This window comes from Triticum urartu, chromosome 2 (genome assembly GCF_003073215.2).
Source record: "Triticum urartu cultivar G1812 chromosome 2, Tu2.1, whole genome shotgun sequence".
NCBI lineage: Eukaryota > Viridiplantae > Streptophyta > Magnoliopsida > Poales > Poaceae > Triticum > Triticum urartu.
The window spans coordinates 506,435,780-506,458,639 of NC_053023.1; the positions used below are offsets into that span (position 1 = coordinate 506,435,780).

Sequence of the window (22,860 nt, forward strand, 5' to 3'; positions counted from 1 at the left end):
CCATTGCCCACGAAGGACTTGCCTCACTAGGGTAGATCTTCACAAAGTAGGCGATCTCCTTGCCCGTACAAACTCCTTGGTTCAACTCCAAAATCTTGACGGAGGCTCCCAAGTGACACCTAACCAATTGTAACGCCCTCGATGCGACTATAGCTCCCACGTGTAGAGGCACGACTTAGAGACATAATCGCATTGAAGGCATATGTCGCAAGTGAGGTAATCTTCACACAACCCATGTAATACATAAGGGAAAAAGATATATAGTTGGCTTACAATCGCCACTTCACACAATTACATGAATAAAGCATTACAACAACCAAATACAATCAAGGTCCGACTACGGAACCAAAATAAAAGAAGAACCCTAAATGCGACAAAGGTCCCCGATCGACCCCAACTGGGCTCCACTACTGAACAACTAGAACGAAACAACACAAAGGACAAGATCTTCATAGAGCTCCTCCTGAGCTGGGTTGCGTCATTTGCACGGACTCATCGGCACCTGCAAGCTGGTTTTGGAAGTATCTGTGAGCCACGGGGACTCAACAATCTCGTACCCTCGTGATCAAGACTATTTAAGCTTATGGGTAAGGTAAAGGTATGAGGTGGAGCTGCAGCAAGCGACTAGCATATATGGTGGCTAACATACGCAAAAGAGAGCGAGAAGAGAAGGCAAGGCACGGTCGAGAAACTATGATCAAGAAGTGATCCTATAGCAACCTACGTCAAGCATAAATCCAACAACCGTGTTCACTTCCCGGACTCCACCGGAAAGAGACCATCACGGTTACACACGCGGTTGATTCATTTTTTAATTAAGGTCAACTTCAGATTTTCTACAACACGACGTTACCGGAAACAACCCGAAGAAGCAATCACTGGAAAAGAAGCACACAACATAGTAAACAACCAACACAGGAACATGGCACAGTGCACAAACAAGTATGATGCATGTCCGGTTTAATGATACATGGCATGGCAACGTGCACAAGCAACCCTACAAATTAAGTGGAGCACAATATGCAACGAGTTGCACATTGACAAAACACCACAACACGTTATTTAGTTCGATCTCGTTTATGTACCCAACAATATTAAATGTTGTTAGCATGGCAAGAGGGTGAAGCAAAGCAAAACTACCTATCTAGTCAAGTTTAAATGAGGCGGGGAACAACAAACAACAAATTCCGGTAACTCCTCATATGCATATATTAGGTTTGGTACTGTTCTGCCCTAAACATAATTTTAGAGTTGTTAAACATGCAAAATAAGGCCACCATGTTAAACTAGGCAAAATTCTACCCCATTTACATATATAATTTATTTAAAACCGAGCTACGGTTATTAAGTTATGAAATAAATCATTTTAACATGGCATATGAGCAAAATTAATGCAAACATCAGTTTAAACATTTCAAACATGGATGAAAGTGGCATATTATGAAACTACACATAATTCTAAGCACTTTACATATTTAAACCATTTTAATCCGAAGCACGGTTCAAGAGTTATTAATGCATGGACATGGAGGGGTAATCTGTAAATATGCAGCACTCTGGTTAATAGATAAATACACAGATCTGGAAAAAAACCACACTGGGCCGAAACAGAGGCGGACTGGCCCAACAGGGAAAAAACTAGAGGAAGGGCGCTGGGGTGGCCTCACCAGGCCACTTGGGCCGGCTGGGAACGCTGGCTAGGGCAGAGCAAGCTGGGCCGGCTGGATCTGGTCCACGCTGGCACTGGAGCGGGTCAACGCAGGCGGGGCGACAGCGCTCGCTCGACCCAGCGAAGCAGACAGCAGCGGGAGAGGCAGGGGCGTAGGTCAACGGAGCCGGCAGGAGCTCCTGGCGTCGGTGGCGCGATGGGAGCGGGAGGCGGAGCGGCGACCTGGAGGCAGGGACGAGGCCGGGGCGCAGGGACTCATCGGATCTGACGGAGACAGCGACGAACGGAGCAGGGCCGCGGCGGGAACTGCAAGGCCATGATGGGGGAAAATTCAGAGAAGATACAAAGGGAGGAAAAGAAATAGAAGGAGAGGAGAAGGGGGTGCGCGCGGCAGAGGAGCTCACCGGCGACTTGGCTGCTCTGGGCAGGGCTCGAGTAGCTCCACGGGGAGAGGAGATCCAGGGGCGGCGGAGCTCGACGTGGAGGCCTGCGGTGGCTTCCATGGCGCGGGGAGCACCTCTGTTGGTTCAGCGGCGGCCGGTGGGGCGCTAAGCTGCTTGCTCGGGGACGAGCACGGGAGGCAGGGAGCTGGGGCGCTGCGGGAACGAGAGGAGAGGTGCTCGGGGACGTGGGGGCTGCTGATGTTGTCGCCGGCGGCGGGGGCTGTCGGGGTGGCCGTCGGGGTCCTTGGCCCAAGCGCAAGCGGGCGCTGTGCTCACACGGGGTGAGTCGAGGAGGAGGCCTCGGGCATGAGCAGAGGAGGCAGGGATTGTGGATGGATCTGAAATCGAGGGATGAAGGTGATTGGCTCGGTAGGGAAAACGAGGAGGAGACCAGGTGGGCGGCGGCGGCGGCTGGACCGGGAAGGATCCCTAGAAAATAGGGTTTGGTCCAAAATGGACTAGGGGCTATATATATACGAAAGGGGATGATTTGGATCCTCCGATCGCGATCAGGCGGACCGGAATAAATGGGTTAGGGAGTCCAAAAGAGAAAACGGAGATGTTTTGTAGACGTTTGGAGATGATCCGGACACAACGGTGGCGACACCCCGGGTCGGGTCCGGGACAACTTTTCGGATGCACGCGCGAGGAGGGCCACGGGCTGACGAGAGAGATTAGGTAGGGCCTGACGAGAGTGGTGGTGGACTGAGAAGAGAGAGGGGGAAATCAACCCGACAACTATTTCCGGAGATCGAAAACGTCTGACATTTGACCGGCTATAATGCCGCTATGGTTAAACGTTGGGGCGTCAAACGAACTTCGAGTGCAATGAAACTTGACAGGCGGTCTATCTACACTATAATAATACCACACGTCAAATCTCATCCCATTCCGAGAACATTTTCCGGCCACTTATAAAATACTATTCGGACGTGCCGCGGGCGCGTGCAAGTGTGTCTGGACTCAGAACGGACAACGGAAGGAACAGGGAGAACCCGAACGGATGCAAGTTTTGAAAACATGAAGATGCAATGCACATGATGACATGATGAAATGCAACATGCAAGCAAACGACAAGGCAACAGCAGCGAATAACTGGACGACACCTAGCACATCGGTCTCGGGGCGCTACACCAATCTAGGAGACACCACTCTCCAAAAGGTAATAGACGGTGTGTTGATGATGAACTCCTTGCTCTTGTGCTTCAAATGATAGTCTCCCCAACACTCATCTCTCTCTCATAGGATTTAATTTGGTGGAAAGAGGGTTTGAGTGGAAAGCAACTTGGGGAAGGCTAGAGATCAAGATTTATGTGGTTGGGATGGAATATCTTGACCTCAACACAAGTGTAGGTGGTTCTCTCTCAGAAAATGTATGTTGGAAGTGTAGGCATGTTCTGATGGCTCTCTCTATTAATGAAGAGTGGGTGGAGGGGTATATATAGCCTCCACCCAAATCTAACCGTTACACACAGATCGCCAAACTCGGTGGGACCGAATCATGAAACTCGGTCAGACCGATTTAGTTCAAAATGTGAACGTTTGGATTTTTGGTGGGACCGACATGTCAACTCGGTGGGACTGACTCCATTAGGGTTAGGGCATAACGTAATCTCGGTGAGACTGATTACACAAACTCGATGGGACTGATTTTGGTAATAGGCAAACAGAGAGTTGGTCAGGCAAACTCGGTGGGACCGATTCACTCATCTCGGTTAGACCGAAACGTTACGAAGGGGAAACAGAGATTTTGCCTTGCAATCTCGATGGGACCGATCGCTCATCTCGGTTAGACCGAAATGTTATGAAGGGAAACAGAGAGGTTGCAATCCCATCTCGGTGAGACCAAAATGACTAGGGTTTGTGGCAATGGCTATGTCAAGTGAACTCGGTGGCGCCGGATAGGAAATTTTGGTGGGGCCGAGTTTGACTTTTGGTTTGGGACATATGTGGATGTGAGAAAGTAGTTGAGGGTTTTAGAGCATATCACTAAGCATTTCGAGCAAGTAACTCATTAAGAAACACCTCATCCCCTTTTAATAGTATTAGCTTTTCCTATGGACTCAATGTGATCTTGGATCACTAAAAGTAAAATGTAGAGTCTTGAGCTTGAGCCAACATGTCTTCTTAGTATTTTGAGGGGTCCACTTTCTAATCCATGCCATGCCAAACATTGAGCTTTCCTGAAATATTTATCCTGAAATAGCATTAGCTCAATGGGCTATATGTTGTTAGGAATTACCAAAACCACCTAGGGATAGTTGCACTTTCAGAATCCCAACTCCTCCTGATAATAAGCAGATTCCAGTGGCCAGAGAATTAGACTGCTCTAGTCCAACAAAAATATATCAACTCCTTTCTAAGAAGCGTGTGCCTATCCTCGCATCCTAAAATTTTATAGCATTTAGATCATATTTTATACATGTTTCTTACCCATCTCTCTTTTAGAAAATAAGCTTAAAGGATAGAAGACTTTCTAAACTGGGATCGTGTTCGAGGAAAGTATCTTGCGGGAATTCTCTATGCTCCAATGCTGATGTAAGTACCTGTTGTGTATCAATATATTTTTACATCAGCATGTATTTTGTTAATTGGCGTGAACCCAACCTTTATTTAATCTAAATTTACTTGCAGAAAAATGTGTAATTAAAGGCAATAATGTAGATTTTTGTAAGGAAAACTACTTGGTAGTTTTGCATACTGAGCTACATGATTGTACTATGTCATATCTTGCACGTTACTAAATTGTAGTGTTGTGGTCTGGTTGCCCAACCATTCATAGTATCTGTTGCTTTCCTATTACCTTACCTGGCTGATGATACTTGTGCCATATTGTGTTAATTTGGTGTTAGGTTGGTGTGGTCCCCAAATGTTCATAGTGTCAATGTTGCTTTCCTATTATCTGACCTGGCCAATGATAGCAATGATAGTGTGTTAATTTGGTGCCGGATGCTGAAGATAAGAAGACAAACTTTGAAAACAGCAAGGCAACCCCATTGTTTCTCTCCAATAAATCTAGGGCAGGCAATATGGCAATAACTCTTGATTAATCTGTTCGGTTCCCCTCCTAATTTGCATTATGACACAGTGGTGGAGACACTCCCACTATCAATGATACAAGCCTGCAAAAATTGCCATCTGAATCTGTTCAATTTCCTCTATCTCGAATCCAACAAAAAATGTATGTTTGTGAACCAATTACTGGTTGAAGCAATGATGGAAATCATGGAGGAATTAGAGGCCCACATTCTTTCGTAACAACAACTGATCGATGTTTTCAGAGACAGTGTAGCAAAGGAGGAGGAACTTGCTTATATGATTATGGGCGTCATCCGCGCTGAGGTTGCAGATTGTGAGGTTGTAGATTGTTAAGTTATGTTCATTTATTTGCATTGGCATCAATATTTCATTGCTCAGTGGATGTAATTTCCTATAATATATGCTTGATGCGCTATGTTTTTCCTTGTATGTCGTACATTTGCTTAGTGCACCTCGCATTCCAGCTAACTGGTCGCTAAGAAGCCAAAAAAGCAGTGAAATTAATGCTAGCATGAAGCGTCATGGGACCTTTATTAGGATAGCGGCCCACTGCCCTTAATGGGCCCCCCTAATGGGCTTGCAAGGGACAAAATTGTCTTGGGCCTTTGATTGGTTGGATTTGGTCTTGTCCATAAATGGTCGTCGTAATGGGCTCAAATAATAGTTGGGCCAAAATTGATGTTGTCTAATTTGGCCTAAAGACATGTTTGAACTTTAGCGGGCCTAATAAGTTGACGGGCCATAACCAGGCCGAAAGCTCTATTGGGATGCTATAACTGAAATGAGCCAACAGTTAATGCTTGGCCCGGTTAACTATCGGGTCGTTAACAGTCCGAAATCGAAGCGGGCAATAAGTGGGCCCATTCGATTTCACGAGCCGTTAACAGGCCGATACTAAGGTCGAGTTGTATATGGTCCAACTATGGTGCGCACCTTTAGCAGGCCGAAAGAGACAACGGGCTGGTATTGGACCATGAAGCATGGGCTACTAAGAGGCCAAAAGTCAGGTCGGACTGTATATGGCCCAACTATGTTGTGGGCCTTTAGCATGCCGAAAGAGAACCCGGGCTAGTATCGGACCATGAAGAGCATGGGCCGTTAAGAGGCCAAAACTCAGGTCAGACTGTAAATGGCCCAAATCTTGTATGGGCCATTAATAGGCTGAAAGACGCACCGGGCAAGAAATTGGCCCAACACTTGAGTGGGTTGCTAAAAGGCCGAAAGACGTCAATCCTCAAAATTGGCCCATCCCTTGAATGGGATGTTAACAGGCTGAAATTACGTTGGGCCGATATTGAGCCCAAATATATAGGGGGCTGTTAACGGGCTCGAACTAACCATGGGCTGCAATGATGCCAAATAGTTAACGGGCCGAATTGGCACAACTCGTATGGGTTGTGGGCCTAAATGGACGAGACACAAGTAGGCCCTATATCTATAATTTATGAAGTATGCATGCCATGTTTACAATAATTTTATATGATTTTGGTATGATTTGATTAGAACTAACCCAGACTGACCTTGTTTTCAGCATAACTACCGTGGTGTAATTTTTTGTGCAGAAATAAAAAGTTCTCGGAACAAGCTGAAAATTTACAGAGAATATTTTTGGAAAATATAAAAAATACTGGAACAAAACGATATCGGAGAGGAGTCCCGAGGCAACCACAAGGGTGGGGGGCGCACCCCTGCCTTGTCATTATCTCGTGGGCCCCCTTGACTTGTCCCCGACGCCAACACCTCCTATAAATCCCAAAAACACCCGAAATAAACCTAGATCAGGAGTTCCGCCTCCGCAAGCCTCTGTAGCCACGAAAAAACAATCACTAGTAGAAAAAGGGCCTTTAATCCCGCTTCATAAGGGCCTTTAGTCCCGGTTCTGGAACCGGGACTAAAGGGTCGGTACTAAAGCCTCCCCCTTTAGTCCTGGTTCTGGAACCGGGACTAAAGGGTCGGTACTAAAGCCTCCCCCTGGAGGTCCACCTTTAGTCCCGGTTGGTAACACCAACCGGTACTAAAGGAAATTTTATGATTTTTTTGAAAAAAAATTTGAATTTTTTTTTTTGAATTTTTTTTATTTTCAAATTTCTGAATTATTTTAACCTCTAATCTCTAATCACCCCTCATCACTACTCAATTTAACCTTTAATCTCTAATCACCCCTCATCATTCCAAATCGTCTAACTTCCCGAACGGTCACCCATCCTCTCACTACTCCAGCCCGAGCACGCTTAACTTCCGGGTTCTATTCTCCCTCGTTTCCAAGTCTGCACTTGTTGTTTTCCTCACAATAGTAAGATGTCAGTCATATTAACCCTCAGGAATTTAGCTTGAGCATGAAGTCACACATTTCACTGTTTGAGTTTGAAACTATTGTTCTAAAAAACAATAATTATTTACTAACACTAATATTTCTTGAATAAGTAGTTTGACCACAGTTTGACCATAGTTTGACCAGATTTGACCAAAATTCAAAAAAACTGAAATAATTATTTAGTAACACTAATATTTCTTGAATAAGTAGTTTGACCATTGTTTGACCACAGTTTGACCATATTTGACCAAAATTCAAAACAACTGAAATAAATAGTTAGTAACACTAATGTTCTTGAATAATTATTTAATAACACCAATACTTCTTGAATAAGTAGTTTGACCATAGTTTGACCAAATTTAACAAAAAAATCAAAAAAAAAACTGAAATTTGAGCATAACTTTTTTTTCCTTTTAGAATTTTAGGATTCTAAAAATTTGCAAGGCCATAGGCCGTCAAAATCGGAAGTGGATTTTCGTTCTGAACATTTTGATATGTTATACGTTTTTTCCGACATCGTATGCAAAAGTTATAGCCGTTTTACATTTTCCCTACACTTTTTGCAAAACATGTCCAATTTTAAGTTTTTAAATTTTCCTAACTAGTAGATGTAGTAATATAACTACCTCTCGAAGGATTTTATTTTTTGAAGTTTTTATCATTTTCTTTTGATTTTTTCAAAACAAAAAAGGCGATCCACTAGGGGGTAGAGTTTGCAAATGGGACCTTTAGTCCCGGTTTGAGACACAAACTAGGACCAAAGGGCATCGCACCCTTTAGTCCCGGTTCGTGTCTCAAACCGGGACTAAAGGTCTAATCTTTAGCCCCGGTTTGAGACACAAACCGGGATTAAAGGGCATCGCACCCTTTAGTCTCGGTTCGTGTCTCAAACCGGGACTAAAGGGCTCAGGTGAACCGGGACTAATGCCTTAGCCGCAAGAACCGAGACCAATGCTCACATTAGTCCCGGTTCGTGACTGAACCGGGACTAATGTGAATATTGCCCCGTGACCAAAGCCCTATTTTCTACTAGTGAATCGGGAGCCCGTTCCGGCACCTTTCCGGAGGGGGAAACCATCACTGGAGGCCATCTTCATCATCTCGGCAGTCTCCATGATGAGGAGGGAGTAGTTCACCCTCGGGGCTGAGGGTATGTACCAGTAGCTGTGTGTTTGATCTCTCTCTCTCTCTCGTGTTCTTGATTTGGCACGATCTTGATGTACCGCGAGCTTTGTTACTATAGTTGGATCATATGGTGTTTCTCCCCCTCTATCTTCTTGTGATGAATTCAGTTTTACCTTTGAGGTTTCACTATTATCGGATTGAACACTATTTTGGATTTGAGAACACTTGATGTATGTCTTGCGTGGGATACCCGTGGTGACAATGGGGTGTTCTATTGATTCACTTGATGTATGTTTTGGCACTCAACTCGCAGATTCCCGAGGTGACATTGGGGTAATCTATGCATAGGGGTTGATGCACGTTTTCATCCTTGTTTCTTCAGTAGAAATCTTGGGGCACTCTTTGAGGTTCTTTGTGTTGGATTGAATATTATGAATCTAAAATTGTGTGATGCATATCGTATAATTGACCCACGAATACTTATGGTGACATTGGAGTATCTTGGTGAGATTAGGGTTTGATTGATGTGTGTCATATGGTGTTATTTTACTACAAACTCTAGGGCTACGCTACTAGAAAAACGGCTATAGCTAATATGGACACCAATGGCGCACCATGTATGTGGTGCGCCACTGCTATATTAGTGGCCATATTACTAATGGCGCACCTTGTGTGTGGTGCGCCAGCGCTAAGTTTCTCCTGGGCACACCCCCCTCCACAGACTTACAAGTGGCGCACCATGGTTTGGTGCGCCATTACTAGTTTTAACTAGTAATGGCGCACCACACCCACGGTGCACCACTACTAACAATTTTTTTCAATTTTTTTTCAAAACTAGTAATGGCGCACCACACACCAAGTGCGCCATTATTAACCCTAGTTACCAATGGCGCATTCTTAGGAGGTGCGCCATTGGTAACCTGAGAGCAGCTAGATATTTTGACAGCCACCTACCACACTCACTTTCCCCACTTCATTCTCTGCACCTCTACCAAGCTTGGTCTCGGCTGCCTCCTCCTCCTCACCTCATTTGCACCATAGATTCACCCAAATTAAGTGGTTAAATTTCCTTTTTTTGATAGGTAAGTAAGGGGAAAGCTTTCTTTATGTTCTAGATCTACTTTTTTCTCCCTCCAACAACGTACACACTTTTTATGGCCTAGATTACGTATGTTTGTGGTGTTGCATATGTTTGTGTTTGCAGGTACCGGTATTTGAAATGCAATAGTTGCCAATATTTTGCTAGAATGTTGATTCATTTCCGTTTCGGCGAGAATTTGGCACTATGCATTCTTTTTGGTCCTATTTTTAGGCAAAGTCATGCCAAATTTTTTTGGTTCTAAAATATCGTTTTGCTCTACCCCGTAGGCAACCATGGTCCGCACGATGACCGAAGGCATCGTGAATAGGTTTTTGAGCTCCGCGAAGGCCGAGATGCTTCAAAAGAACGAGACGGAGATAAGATGTCCGTGTCGAAGATGCAAGCTGAAGAGCCTTATGGACCCGGATTCCAGACAGGTGTGGGACCACCTGCTCTTGCGTGGTTTCATGGATGGCTATCGGTGGCAAGGTGATGAAGATGATTATGAAGTCGTCCATGGGGGCCGGACAAGAAATAAGGAAGGGCATCAAGACAATAGCGGCGAGGGCGGGCGAGAAGACGAAGAATCTCCAGGACATGATCACGAAGTAGATGCAGGACATAGTCATCATGTAGAAGATGCCGGACATGATGATGAGGAAGATCAAGACAAAGGGCATGATCATGAAGATGAAGATGCCGGAGCAGACGATGATGGACCATCGATGGGCTGGGTGCAGGACCCTCATATTCAAGAGCTGCTTCTCAAGCAGACGGGTAACGCAAGAGCTGCCGCCCGAGAGAAAGCCAAGCTGGATCAACTGGAGATAGACGTGGTTACTCCATTGTATGAAGGATGCAGGCTCGAGGATACCCGCCTGAAAGTAACGCTCATGGATCTGGAGATGAAGGTAAAACACAAAATGACCGATGCATGCTACGACGAGAACATGTCATTCTAGCACGAACGTCTTCCCAAGGGGAACAAGTGCCCAACTAGTTTTGAGGAGGCGAAGAAAATCGTGTGTCCTCTGGATTTACCGCATGTGAAATACCATGTGTGCATGAATGATTGCATCATTTATCGGGACGAGCACGCGGAGTCTACCATATGTCCGGTGTGCGGCGTCGCTCGATACAAGAAGAGGAAGAAAGCTCCTCGAAAAGTGGTGGTACTTTCCGATCACTCCTCGTCTATAGCGGTATTTCGTGGACCCTAAGCTAGCAAAGATCCTGCATTGGCACGTGGATAGGGAGGAGAAGAAGCGAGAAGATGACGAAATGATCCGGAGATAAATAAAAAAGGCAAGATGCTGAGTCACCCTAAGGATGCGAGCCAGTGGCAAGCGTTGAACTTCAAACACCCAGAATTTGGGGACGATCTAAGGAACATCGTGCTGGGCGCGAGCACCAATGGAGTCAATCCGTTTGGCAGCCAGAGAAGCACACATAGCACCTGGCCTGTGTTTGTGTGGATGTACAACCTTCCCCTCTGGATGTGCATGAAGAGGAAGTACATTTACATGAGTATGCTAATTGAAGGGCCGAAACAACCAGGGAATGACATCAATCTGTATCTGGGGCTACTGAAAGAGGAGCTAGACACGCTGTGGAAAACGTCGGCCTATACGTGTGATGCCACAGCGAAAGAATATTTCCCTATGAGAGCTACACTGTTCACGACGGTGCACGACTATCTCGGTTATGGATATGTCGCAAGGCAGGTGGTCCACGGATTTTGTGCATGCGTCAGGTGCATGGATGACACAATGTATCGCCAGCTAGATAGAGATCTCGGGTCTTCGAAAACCGTGTTCATGGGACATCGAAAGTGGCTTCGCGACGATGACGCATGGAGAAAATGCAAGGATCTGTTCGATGGTGAAACCGAACCCCGAAGACGCCCACATACGAGGAGCGGCGAGGAAATAGATGAGTTGTTGAAAAATTGGAAAGAGTGCCCACTGCCAAGAAAGAAGCGAAAGGCGCCACAGCCATTGCTGAAGGTATGGAAAACGAGGTCTGTTTTCTAGGACTTGCTGTACTGGAAGATCCTCCGTGTGCCTCACAGCCTTGATGTCATGCATATCACGAAGAACGTGTGCGAGAGTCTGCTTGGTACCCTGCTCAACATGCCAGAGAGGACTGAAGATGGGCCGAAAGCAAGGGTAGACTTGCAATCAATGGGCATCAGGGAGGAGCTTCACGCAAAACGCCCTAATGATGATGATGATGATGATGATGAGGCGAAGGACATGGAAAGTCGTCGCAAAGGAAAAAAGGCCAAGAAGATCGAATATGACTGCCCTCCCACGTGCTTCACTCTAAGTCAGGAGGAGATTGAGCAGTTTTTCACCTGCCTCGTAGGAGTAAAACTTCCTTATGGTTACGCGGGGAAGATAAGCAGATACCTAGACTCAGCGAAGCAGAAGTTCAGCAGGATGAAGTCTCACGACTGTCACGTGCTGATGACGCAGATACTTCCAGTTGCAATCTGTACGATCATGGACGCGCATGTCCGTGAAACGCTATTTGGCCTATGCAACTTTTTCGACGTCATCTCTCAGAAGTCGGTTGGCGTGAGGCAACTCAGAAGGCTACAGGAAGAAATCGTGGTGATACTATGCGAGCTTGAGATCTACTTCCCACCCACATTCTTCGACGTTATGGTGCATCTGCTGGTCCATATCATGGAGGATATCATCCAACTCAGGCCGACGTTCCTGCACAGCATGATACCGTTCGAAAGGATGAATGGTGTCATCAAAGGATACGTTCACAACAGGGTACGTCCAGATGGAAGCATAGCCAAGGGCTTTTTGACCGAAGAGTGCATCTCCTATTGCTCAAATTATCTAGGCATCGAGAACCCCGTTGGCCTTCCCGTCAACAGGCACCTCGGCAGGCTCGCTGGATGGGGTCACCGCGAGGGTCACCGCGAAATGCATGTCGACTTCAAGGGTCGACTCGCCAACTTTGAAAGAGCAAAGCTAGTCGCGCTACAACACATAGACGTGGTCGATCCTTCGGTGGTAGAGCACAAAACCTTTATTGAGAAGACGTACAATGATCAAGGCCAACAGAGGACGGACGGAGATGTAATCAAAGAGCACAACTCATGTTTCACATGTTGGTTCAAGGAGAAGCTTATGTCATACCCTTTACATGACGATTCTTCCGCGGAAGAAAAACTCATATTCGCCTTGTCATAGGGCGCTGAGCACAACCTGATGACCTATGAGGCGTACGATATCAACGGCTACACATTCTACACCAAGGAAAAGGACATGAAGAGCGATGATTATCAGAACTCTGGGGTAACGATGGAATCCTACACCGGTAACAACAAGGACAGATACTACGAAAGGATCAAGGAGATCTGGGAGCTGAGCTACACTGGAGAGAAGGTCCCGATGTTCCGTGTCAGATGGTCGAAGAGCGTCCTAAAAGGAGACCGGTATTTCACCACCATGTTTATACCCGAAGCCAAATCCAAGACCGCGGGCGCAAACGTCACCGTGAAAAATGAGCCATGGGTACTGGCTTCCCAAGTGGACCAATGCTTCTTCATTACCGACCCGTCAAAGCCCAGTCGTGTTGTCGTGAGGAGAGGAAAAAGAAACATCATTGGAATGGATGGAGTCGCCAATGAGCAAGACTTCGACAAGTACGGCGACCCGAAGATGGAAGATGATGGCGACGATGAATTACCATACACCACAAGAAGAAGCAGGACCACCCTACCTAAAGGACGTCCGTTCAAGAGAAGAACTCCATTTGCGAAAAACAAGGCCAAGAAGATTGTGAAAAGATAGCTAAGATCGAATCATGACGTGTCGGCCGTGTGTGTGTGTGTGTCAATGGCAAGCTCAATTATTACATGCAACTAAATTATTACATGTATCACTTGATTTCAACCATGTCATCTAATTCTAAATCTTTGCATAATGGTTTTATCACTCCATTTGCATTTTCCTTTTCTATTATCTCAAATCTTAAATTATTACATGCAACTAAAAATTCAAAAAAATAAAAAAAGATAGTAATGGCGCACTAGGAGAAGGTGCGCCATTGCTATCACGGTGTTTACGGCGCACCCCTAAAAGGTGCCCCATTGATATACCCCTTTTTATGGCGCACCCCTAAAGGGTGCGCCATTGCTAACCCTCCCCCAGTAATATGCAAGACCCAGCCACCCCCTCACCCTCATTACGATTCTTCCTCCCCCTCCCCCACTACCGCCACCCCCACCCACCGGCGACCTTGCTCCCGGGCTCCGCCGCCCCCACCCACCCCTCCCTCGCCTTCTTTGCCCCCAATCGAGAAGTAGGTCAGGCGGTGGCCCTTCCTTCCCTCCCCCTCCCCACATTTCATCTTCACCGAGTCCAGTAGCTCGACGAGCGCGCGGCGGCGGCGGCGGAACCCCGGCGTTGACGGCGGCCCAGGTAAGCTTCTACGCATCCCCGCACCCTCGCTCCTCCCCGCGCCTCCTCGTGCTCCTCTCCCGTGGCGCCTCCTCCCTCCCTCCCTCCCACTAGTGGCCCCCTCCCATGGCACGCGCCCCCTCCGTCCCCATCCCTCGCCCCATGGCAGCCCCTCCTGCCTCATTCCGTCCACCCGTGGCGCCGCCTCCTCTCCGCTGTGGCTCCTCTCGCTGCTCTTCCTCTCTCCCCCCCTCTGAACCCTAGAATGGCACGGTCAGCATGGCCCCTAATCCTAACCGGTTCTCCCCTATCGCAGGTCAATCCACTCCGCGGCTAGCGAAATCAGCAAAAACCGCATCAATCAATCCAGGAAACGGTAACAAAGCTATCGTGCCTTCTGATATTTTGCAGTGGATTTTTGCAGCTAGATGCATACGAACTAAAGCATGTGTCCTTTGTTTTTTTTCCTTTTTGGTCTGATGATTGGAACTCATGTATGCTCATTTGCGCTCTCTGCTTAATTAGATTGCTGCTGAGTTTTCTCATGCCCTGTTTGTAATTATATGTGTAGCTGGAGCCGACGGGGACTGGAGCAGAGGCCTTCTCTTCCTTTCTCCTCGGTAAGCCCTGACCCGCCTCCCCCCTGTTACGCACGGCGAGTTGTATCACCTCATTTCCATGGGCATTATAGTTGTATCACCTCCAGCCCTGCAACTACAACTGTTAATGAATTGAGTGAGATGAGATTAGCAAGATCATGACTAAGTCTGGCTCTACTCCGTAGTCTGTACTACACTAATTATCTTGCCGAATACGAGTGTTTTGTGTTGTCTATTATTGGCAGTAAGCTTTTATGCATGGAGAGAACAATTAGTGATGCATGGAAATTTAAGAGAACAACTCCGGACATGACGGCTATTCGTTCAATAATTGATGGATGTGTGCTGCATTTTGCATATCATAGTGATCTGTTAAATTCTGCATTTTGCAAGATGTTGTTAGAGAATTGTGATTCCCAGGTCCCCTGCATACCACATATCAAAGTACATTCCTTCATTCTCAAAAGAAAAAAAAGTTTGTTCTTTCGATAGTGCAGCAGAAAGAAGTCGAGCTGTAGATACACTTAGCAGGCTGTTAGCAACGTGCTAAGTCAGACATCAGTACTTGTTTGCAACTCGTACGTGCTTCATCAGGTATACAATAAAACAATATATAATTGTATACCAGCTGCATCAGGCCTCAGGCCTCTCTCATGGCATGTGACGATAGACACTGTGTCAACCATCAGGCCTCTCTCATGGCATGCCACGATGGCCACTGTGTCGCTGCTGAAATGTTGACAAATAGTTACCCCTTTCTCTTGAAATGTTGATTAATTTCCGTTTCGGTTGAGAATGGGGCACTCCTAGGTCAAGAAAATTAGCAAAGGTCATGCCCAATTTTCTCGACCTAGAAGGTGCCCGATTCTCAACCGAAGCAAATCAGCAAGTGAGTTAAGTTAACTGAATGGGGCATTTCTATTTTGTCCAACTGAGTTTCATTCATGGTGTGAAGTTTGTTGTTGTCAGCCTGAGTTAAACTTGGCATTGGTCTCATTCTAGTGAGTAGGGGTATGCATTAGACATTGGTCTCATTCTTAGACCGGCGCACTTGGCGGTGCACCTCGCTGCCCAGGCTTGTTGCGACACATTGCTACCCAGCCTCACCGTGACATGATGCTTTAGGACTGCCCTTGAGGATGTTAAGACTGTTAGCTATGCATACATAGTGAAAGATCAGCTAGGTTGTGCTGGCATAGATGAGAGGCACAAATGTCTCTTTCTGGGTGGCATCTGATACACTCAAACATCATCTGATACCCTTTACCCATCCACAGAATTGGCATAGTTCTACAAACCAGCATCTTAAGGTTGTTGGCAAGCACAAATCTTCAAGCCAAAATCACGTGTTGGCATCTGAAAAGGTCAGAATGGCCTCACAAGTTGGATTCATGTCGACGTTTGGATACAAACACAATTTTTGCTTAGTTTAACTAGTACATGGCCCCTGGTTTCGACCTTGTTATTACCCAGCCGCTGCTGGCTCAGCAATGGGACGAACACCTAGGCGTCCTCACTTGCGTACGTGGCAAAATGCTTTCGCCGCCGTGTTACAATTAATCATTCTAGCCTTTTTTCCTATTTAGAGCGAACATGGCCGACAACGATGAGGCCGGCGGTTCGGGCAAGCAATTCTGGGAGCTGTCCTAGGAGATGGAGGAAGAACCTCACCGCTATGAGGACATCGTGGAAGACACCGATCCCGACTACACAACCCCTAGTGGCGTCGGGGATGACACCACTGATGGTGCCACCGGGGATGCCAACACTGATGATGGCAGTGAACGCACAGATGGCAGCCAACCGAAGAGGCAACAGAAGGACCGGTGCCCGAACATGCTCGACACCGTCAAGGAGGAATTTATTGAAGTGTCCTCCAGTGGGCATCCAACGACGCTGAAAGTGCGTTATATCGACTAGAGGGGGTGGATAGGCGATTTTTATGAAATTCTTCACTGAGGAATTTGCCGGTGAGGAAATTCCTTAGCGAAGAACTAATAGCAGCGGAATAAGTACTCAAAAGTAAACATAACAGAATACAAGCATAGTCATCATGATGAAATGAAGACAGGCACAGAGTACAGGAAGCGTAAGCACAGGATAACACAGGATGAAGACAAACAGACTGAAGAAATTGAACTAAGGAAATTGAGAAAGTCTTCAGTCAAAGTATTCAAACACATATATGAACAAACACACAACACAGTTATGAGGAAATGAAAGAGTTGAGGGAATAGAACCAGTAAGCTTGGTGAAGACAATGATTTGGTAGACCAGTTCCAACTGCTGTCTCAGTTGTACGTCTGGTTGGAGCGGCTGAGTATTTAAACTCGAGGACACACAGTCCCGGACACCCAGTCAAGGACACTTAGTCCAAGACACCCAGTCCTCACCGTATTCTCCTTGAACTAAGGTCACACAGACCTCGTCCAATCACTCGTGGTAAGTCTTCAGGCGACTTCCAAACCTTCACAAACTTGGTCACCCGACGATCCACAATTCCTCTTGGATGCTCTAGACCATGACGCCTAACCGTCTGGAAGAAGCACAGTCTTCAAAGGTAACAAGCGTCGGATCCACTCAGGATAAATCTCTTCAGTGATGCTCAATCACTTGGGGTTTGTAGGTGTTTGGGTTTGGGGTTTTTGGTTTTTCCTCACTTGATGATTTTTGCTCAAAGTCCTCAAAGGATGGGTTGCTCTCAAATGACAAGTGTCAGTTTCTCTCGGAGTAGCCAACCAGCTAGTGGTTGTAAGGGGCGGCTATTTATAGCCTAGGGAGCAGCCCGACATGATAAGACATAAATGCCCTTCAATGATATGACCGTTAGGTGGATAGATATTTTTGGACAGCTGGCACATAGCACATCAACGGTCGGAATTTTGAGTAGCAAAATCCTTAGGGCTATCATGTTCCTCACTGTGTAGGCAATCCGCACTGGCGAATTCCTAACTCCTCAGTCAGGACAAATTCCTCAGAGACCAGAAGAACTTCTTCTCTATCACTGAAGAAATTGACTGAACTGTATGAGATTTCCAATGGCTTCACTCGAAGGGATTGGTAGGTGTAGGATTTTGAGTTGAGCATCACATGGAAATTTTTCCTTAGTATTTCCTCGACCCCCTTTAACAGTATGGTGTTTCCTATGACTCAAGAAAGAGAAAAACAAAACTATGAAAACGAAAGTCTTCAAGCTTCATATTCCTCGCATGAATATCAAGTCTTCATGGACACACCAATTTCTTCACTTTCAAAGTCTTCATGAAAGTCTTCAGAAATACCAAAATCTTCAGTCGAAGATATTCATTTTTAGGGGTCAACTTTTCATGTAAATATCAAACTCCTCATAGACTTATAGACATGTGTACACTCACAAACGCATTAGTCCCTTAACCTATAAGTCTTCAATACACCAAAATCACTAAGGGGCACTAGATGCACTTACAATCTCCCCCTTTTTGGTGATTGATGACAATATAGATTAAGTTTTCAACGGGGATAAACATATGAAGTGTAAATACTGATATTGAGGAACTTGATTGCAAGATATAGAAGAACTCCCCCTGAAGATGTGCATAGTGAGGAATTTTCTTTTGAAGCAATGCACACTTGAAGAGTTGAATCATGGAGATCTCCCCCTATATCTTGTAATTCATACACGCATTTAACATATAATATGAAGAATTTGAAATGCATGATGAAATATGGTGCCTGATGAAACTCAGCATGCATGCAATAATATTAACGAGGAATAAGCATGCAGAATAGTGCATAAAAAGTATCAGAGCACAGTGCATCAAAAGTATCAGAGCACCATCGGGTTTAAGATTACAACTCGATCCAATAAAGTTTCAGAAGAACGAGAGTTGTAACTTAGCAAAAAAAAATGCCCATATAGTAGACCCGCTTGAAGACTAACTCATATTTCTCCCCCTTTATCATCGAATGACCAAAAGGATCGAAAATGAGGACTAACGCCCCTGAAGATAATCATGTTGAAGAAGGAGCGCCAGTGTTGTTGGGGTTGTTTGTTGATGTAGGGCCTACGGTAGTGTCGTCCAAATCTTCATGTTCATCAGTGTCGCGCGATGAAGAATATGAGCTGGCCACCAGAGAAGGAACCTTGACCTTCTTGAATTTCTTTGGTGGAGGTGTAGACCAGTCAAAATCTTCATTAAGACCCATGTTCTTCAGATCTTATTCACCATACAGATGTGACAGGATTGCCCAGGTGCGACCAAAGACTTGATGGAGGTAGTAGTGGTTTTTCTTCATTGCATTGTGTGTGGCAGTCATGTTGTGAAGAAGTGAACCAAACTGACGCTTAACCCATTTGTGATTTTGATCCACCTTCTGGTGAAGACTAAGCAGAAGTTCACGGTCAGTCATCACGCGCGGAGCAGTGGCTTGAGGAGTGGACTTTGGTGCATTGGCGGAGTCATGTGTGGCAGAGTCATCATTTGTGGAATAAGATGCAGCTTTGCGAAACTGACCATCCAATGGACGAACGCCTTCATCTATTACAGCTAGTGCCTTGCCCTTTCCATCAATTGAGGAATATGTTTGCTTGAGGACTTCAATTGGGGGCAAGTAGCTGAGGTGATTCCGAAAATCAGCTTTGTAGTTGAGTGAAGACCTTGTCCTGAGGAATCTCATAATCCAAGGTGCATAAGGCTTCAGCTCAAACGGTGACAGTGCAACATTTGCCATAGTCCTCATGAAGAAATCATGATAATTGATAGGAATGCCGTGAACGATGTTGAATACCAAATTCTTCATGATGCCAACAATTTCCTCATCAGATGAGTCGTGGCCTTTGATAGGATTGATTGTCCTCGTAAGAATACGATAGACAGTTCTGGGCACGTACAACAATTCCTTCACGAGGAATTTGGTTCTTGGTGCTTGACCTGGCTTCAAAGGTTTCATCAGCACCTGCATGTAATGATGTGTGAGCTCAGGTTCACTGTAGATGCAGCGAGCTTCTTCAAGGGGAGGACTGAGTGGTAGAGCACGAAGCAATTCAGAGGCTGGTGCAGTGTAGTGAGTGTTTTCAGACATCCAGTCCAGCACCCATGAATTCACATCTTCAGCATCTCCGGTGATGTGCAGCGTTGCATAGAATTGAAGAATCAGTTCTTCATTCCAATCGCAGATGTCAGAGCAAAAGTTTAGCAGTCCGGCGTCGTGAAGAACACTGAGGACTGGTGCGAAGCACGGCAGAGATTCCATATCCACGTGAGGAATATGCTCATGGTAGAAGATCTTCTCCTTGTTGAACAGCAGTTTCTTCAGTGCTAGTGGCTGGAATTTCCTGATGGACAGATGCAGTGGGATGAGTTTCTTCAGAGCCCATGTGAACAGTTTGTGTGGGGGACTGAGGAATTTGATGTAGAGGGGTGAACATTGGAGAGTTTGGATGCTGACTTTCCCAGAATTCATCACTGATTACGGGTGTGGAGCAGCCAATGTCCACATCTTCATCTTCCATTTCTTCAACGCCAGCCTCTTCAGCTGTGAACTGAGGCATAGGCGAGGAGATGATAGGTGTTGAATGGATTGCACCCACTTCAATTTCTTCATCCAACGGTTCAGACGAAGCAGCAGAAGGAGTTTCTTCATCAGATCCGCTGGGGATCACATATTCTTCATCAAAAGGAACAAGGTCCTTTGATGGCCTGGATGAGATGGGAACAGCATCAATCGGATTTGCAAATGAACTTATCATAGGCTTCATTTTCTTCGGAGCTGAAGAATCTGAAGCAGCTGATGCTTTCCTTTTCTTCACTGCAGCTCGCTCTGCAGCCTTGGTCTTCTTCACATCTGATGCAGATGGAAGGATTGGAGTTGAAGTTGGTGCAGGAGCAGCTGAGGAATCTGGTTGATTTTGTTCAGGCACAACTGATGCAGTTGCCTTGAGTTCTTCAGTTTCTTCAGGCACACCACTAGTGGGTGCCCTGGCAATTTCTTCAGCGGCTGGAATGCAGTCATCAGCCCTGGAACTCACATTATCTTCAGTAGCCTGATTGTCATCAGCGGTGCTGGCATTTTCTTCAGTAGGCTGAGCAGATGCTTCAGCCTGAGGAATTTCCTGTTGCGTTGGGGCTGCAACATTGGAAGTGAAGTTATCCGCAAGTTTCACAAAACGAACTTTGGCTCCAAGCCAATCAGTGCGATAGGCGTCAAAGTCATCACTGAGTTTCTTAATCTCAGTCTGAATAGTGACCAGTTCTTCAGTTGTCATAGAGACAACGTTTTTCTTCAGATAGCTCTCTTTCTTGTACTGCGCTTTCTTGATCTGCCTGGCCTTCTCAAATTTCCACTTTTCTTCTTGAATGAAGTGGGTCAGCATGTGACTCTGGCCAGGAGTCAGCTTGAAGTCAGGCAAGGGAGTGTTGGGGTCCTTGTGCCAATCATCAATGTAGTCGAGGATCAGCTTGGGATCTAAAAGCAGTGGCACCTCTGATCCTTTGGCTCTAGCGGCCCTGACTTGCCTGTCTCCGATGATTTCTTCAAGTTCATCATCATCAGCTTCGTCTTCATCAGACGGCACTTGGAAGGCGACTTGCTTCTTTTGAGGACTTGGGAGAGGACCTCGTCCAGCTGTGGCCTTTGTCTTCAGCAGTGAGGGGACAGCTGAGGAACTTGGTGCAGCTGAGGAACTAGCTAAGACACCTGAGGCAATGGAGATGCCGGCAGTCCTTTGGCACGAGGCGAGATGCACAGGTGCTAAGGATTTAGTCGAAACAACTGAAGGCTTTGGCGGAGGAGCTGACGACTTTGGAGGAACAGGAGCAGCATGAGGAATTTGCCGTGAGGGCTTTGAGGATTCTAGCCGTGAGGGCATTGCTGAGGAACTTGGCCTTGAGGGCATTGTTGGTGAAGCACTTGGCTTGCGCGCAGGCTTCTTTGACATAGCCTTCTTTGGCTTGACAGCAGAGGCCTCAGCAGAGGCAGCAGCAGCAGCAGAGTCTTCATTGAATTTCCTCACTGCTTCTCTGGCTTGCTTAGCCAGCTTGGCTTGGCGCTTGGCCCATTCATCAGATAGTCCTCACCGCGCTTGAGCCAGGTGGGATCTGCTATTTGGCCAGGTGCCAATGGAGCTCTTGGGCATGGAGGATTGAGTGCGAATTTCTTCATGTACTTAGGAGTGACATATCTGTACTCCCTCCATTCTCTTGCCCATCTCCTCTCTATCCTCTGTTTGCACGCTTTGCGCTCATTCTTGGTTTCCTCAGTAGGTGTGCAGTACCCAGCATATATGTCATCAGGGATCTCAAACGCTGTATTTACCTCAGGCCTCTTTCCTCCCTTCTGTGGCTTCTTACCATCAGCCATTTTCTTCAGTTGAGGAATTTGAACAATTGAATTCTCTGAAGAAGTATGCAACTTTTCTTCGAGGAACGCTGCAAATGAGTTAAGTTGATGAGAACCTAGTGATTCAGCAGCTAACATGTGTACATGTGAACAGAGTATAGTTGCGAGGAATTTGGAGAGGTCATATGCGTTCTCAGAAGGTTTTTCAAAAAGAACAAGTTTGAGGAATTTGACCAGATGAGTCTTGAAGAATTATAAGCTTTCTTTGTCTTAGGTTCCAGAGATGTGTAGATTAAAAATCCACACATTTGAGGAATCTTGAAGAAAATCATGGCTTAGAGAAACGAATCAAGAACGGATAATATGTGAGGTGTTTTAGTGTGTGACTCTATGAAGAAAAACACCTTTGAAGATTTTGGAGATAATCATTCGAATCAACGAGGGTAGTAAAAGTGACTTTTAATTACCCTGGACGAAGAACACGACGAACTGGAGTGAGGAGATGTGAAGTTCGTCTGTGCAGATCTTCCACGCCCTAACTTGGCGGGGGAAGACGGTTACGGCGGCGGCGGAGTGAAGATTTCCGCGGTCGGCGCGAGTACGTCGGCGACGAGGTCGAGGCAGTGAAGCTCTTCCTCACCAGCGGCGATGAAGTAGCGGTGGCGCTAGGGTTTAAGAAGCTCGAGCTAGAGAGAGATTGAGCGGAGTAAAAGTGAGGAAGGGAAGGAGGGGTATTTATAGCCACGGTGAAAAACTGCTCGCCCGAAGAAATTGGACGAACGTGCCCCTGACCCTTCTCATTCGCATGACATGTGTCACCCACGTAGTGAGAGGTGGAGATCGTGTTAG

At 46.2% G+C, this 22,860-nt stretch overlaps 1 protein-coding gene across 1 annotated transcript; it reads right to left on the reverse strand.

Moving 5' to 3' along the window:
* Window positions 1–1,690: 1,690 nt before the first annotated feature.
* LOC125537153 (formin-like protein 5) lies at window positions 1,691–14,132 on the reverse strand. Its single transcript, XM_048700456.1, has 3 exons — window positions 13,934–14,132; window positions 2,074–2,541; window positions 1,691–1,975 (listed from the first exon to the last, which is right to left on the reverse strand). Exons 1-3 carry the CDS (start codon window positions 14,130–14,132, stop codon window positions 1,827–1,829), a joined length of 816 nt encoding a protein of 271 aa, XP_048556413.1. The 3' UTR covers window positions 1,691–1,826.
* Between the last annotated feature and the right edge of the window lie 8,728 nt (window positions 14,133–22,860).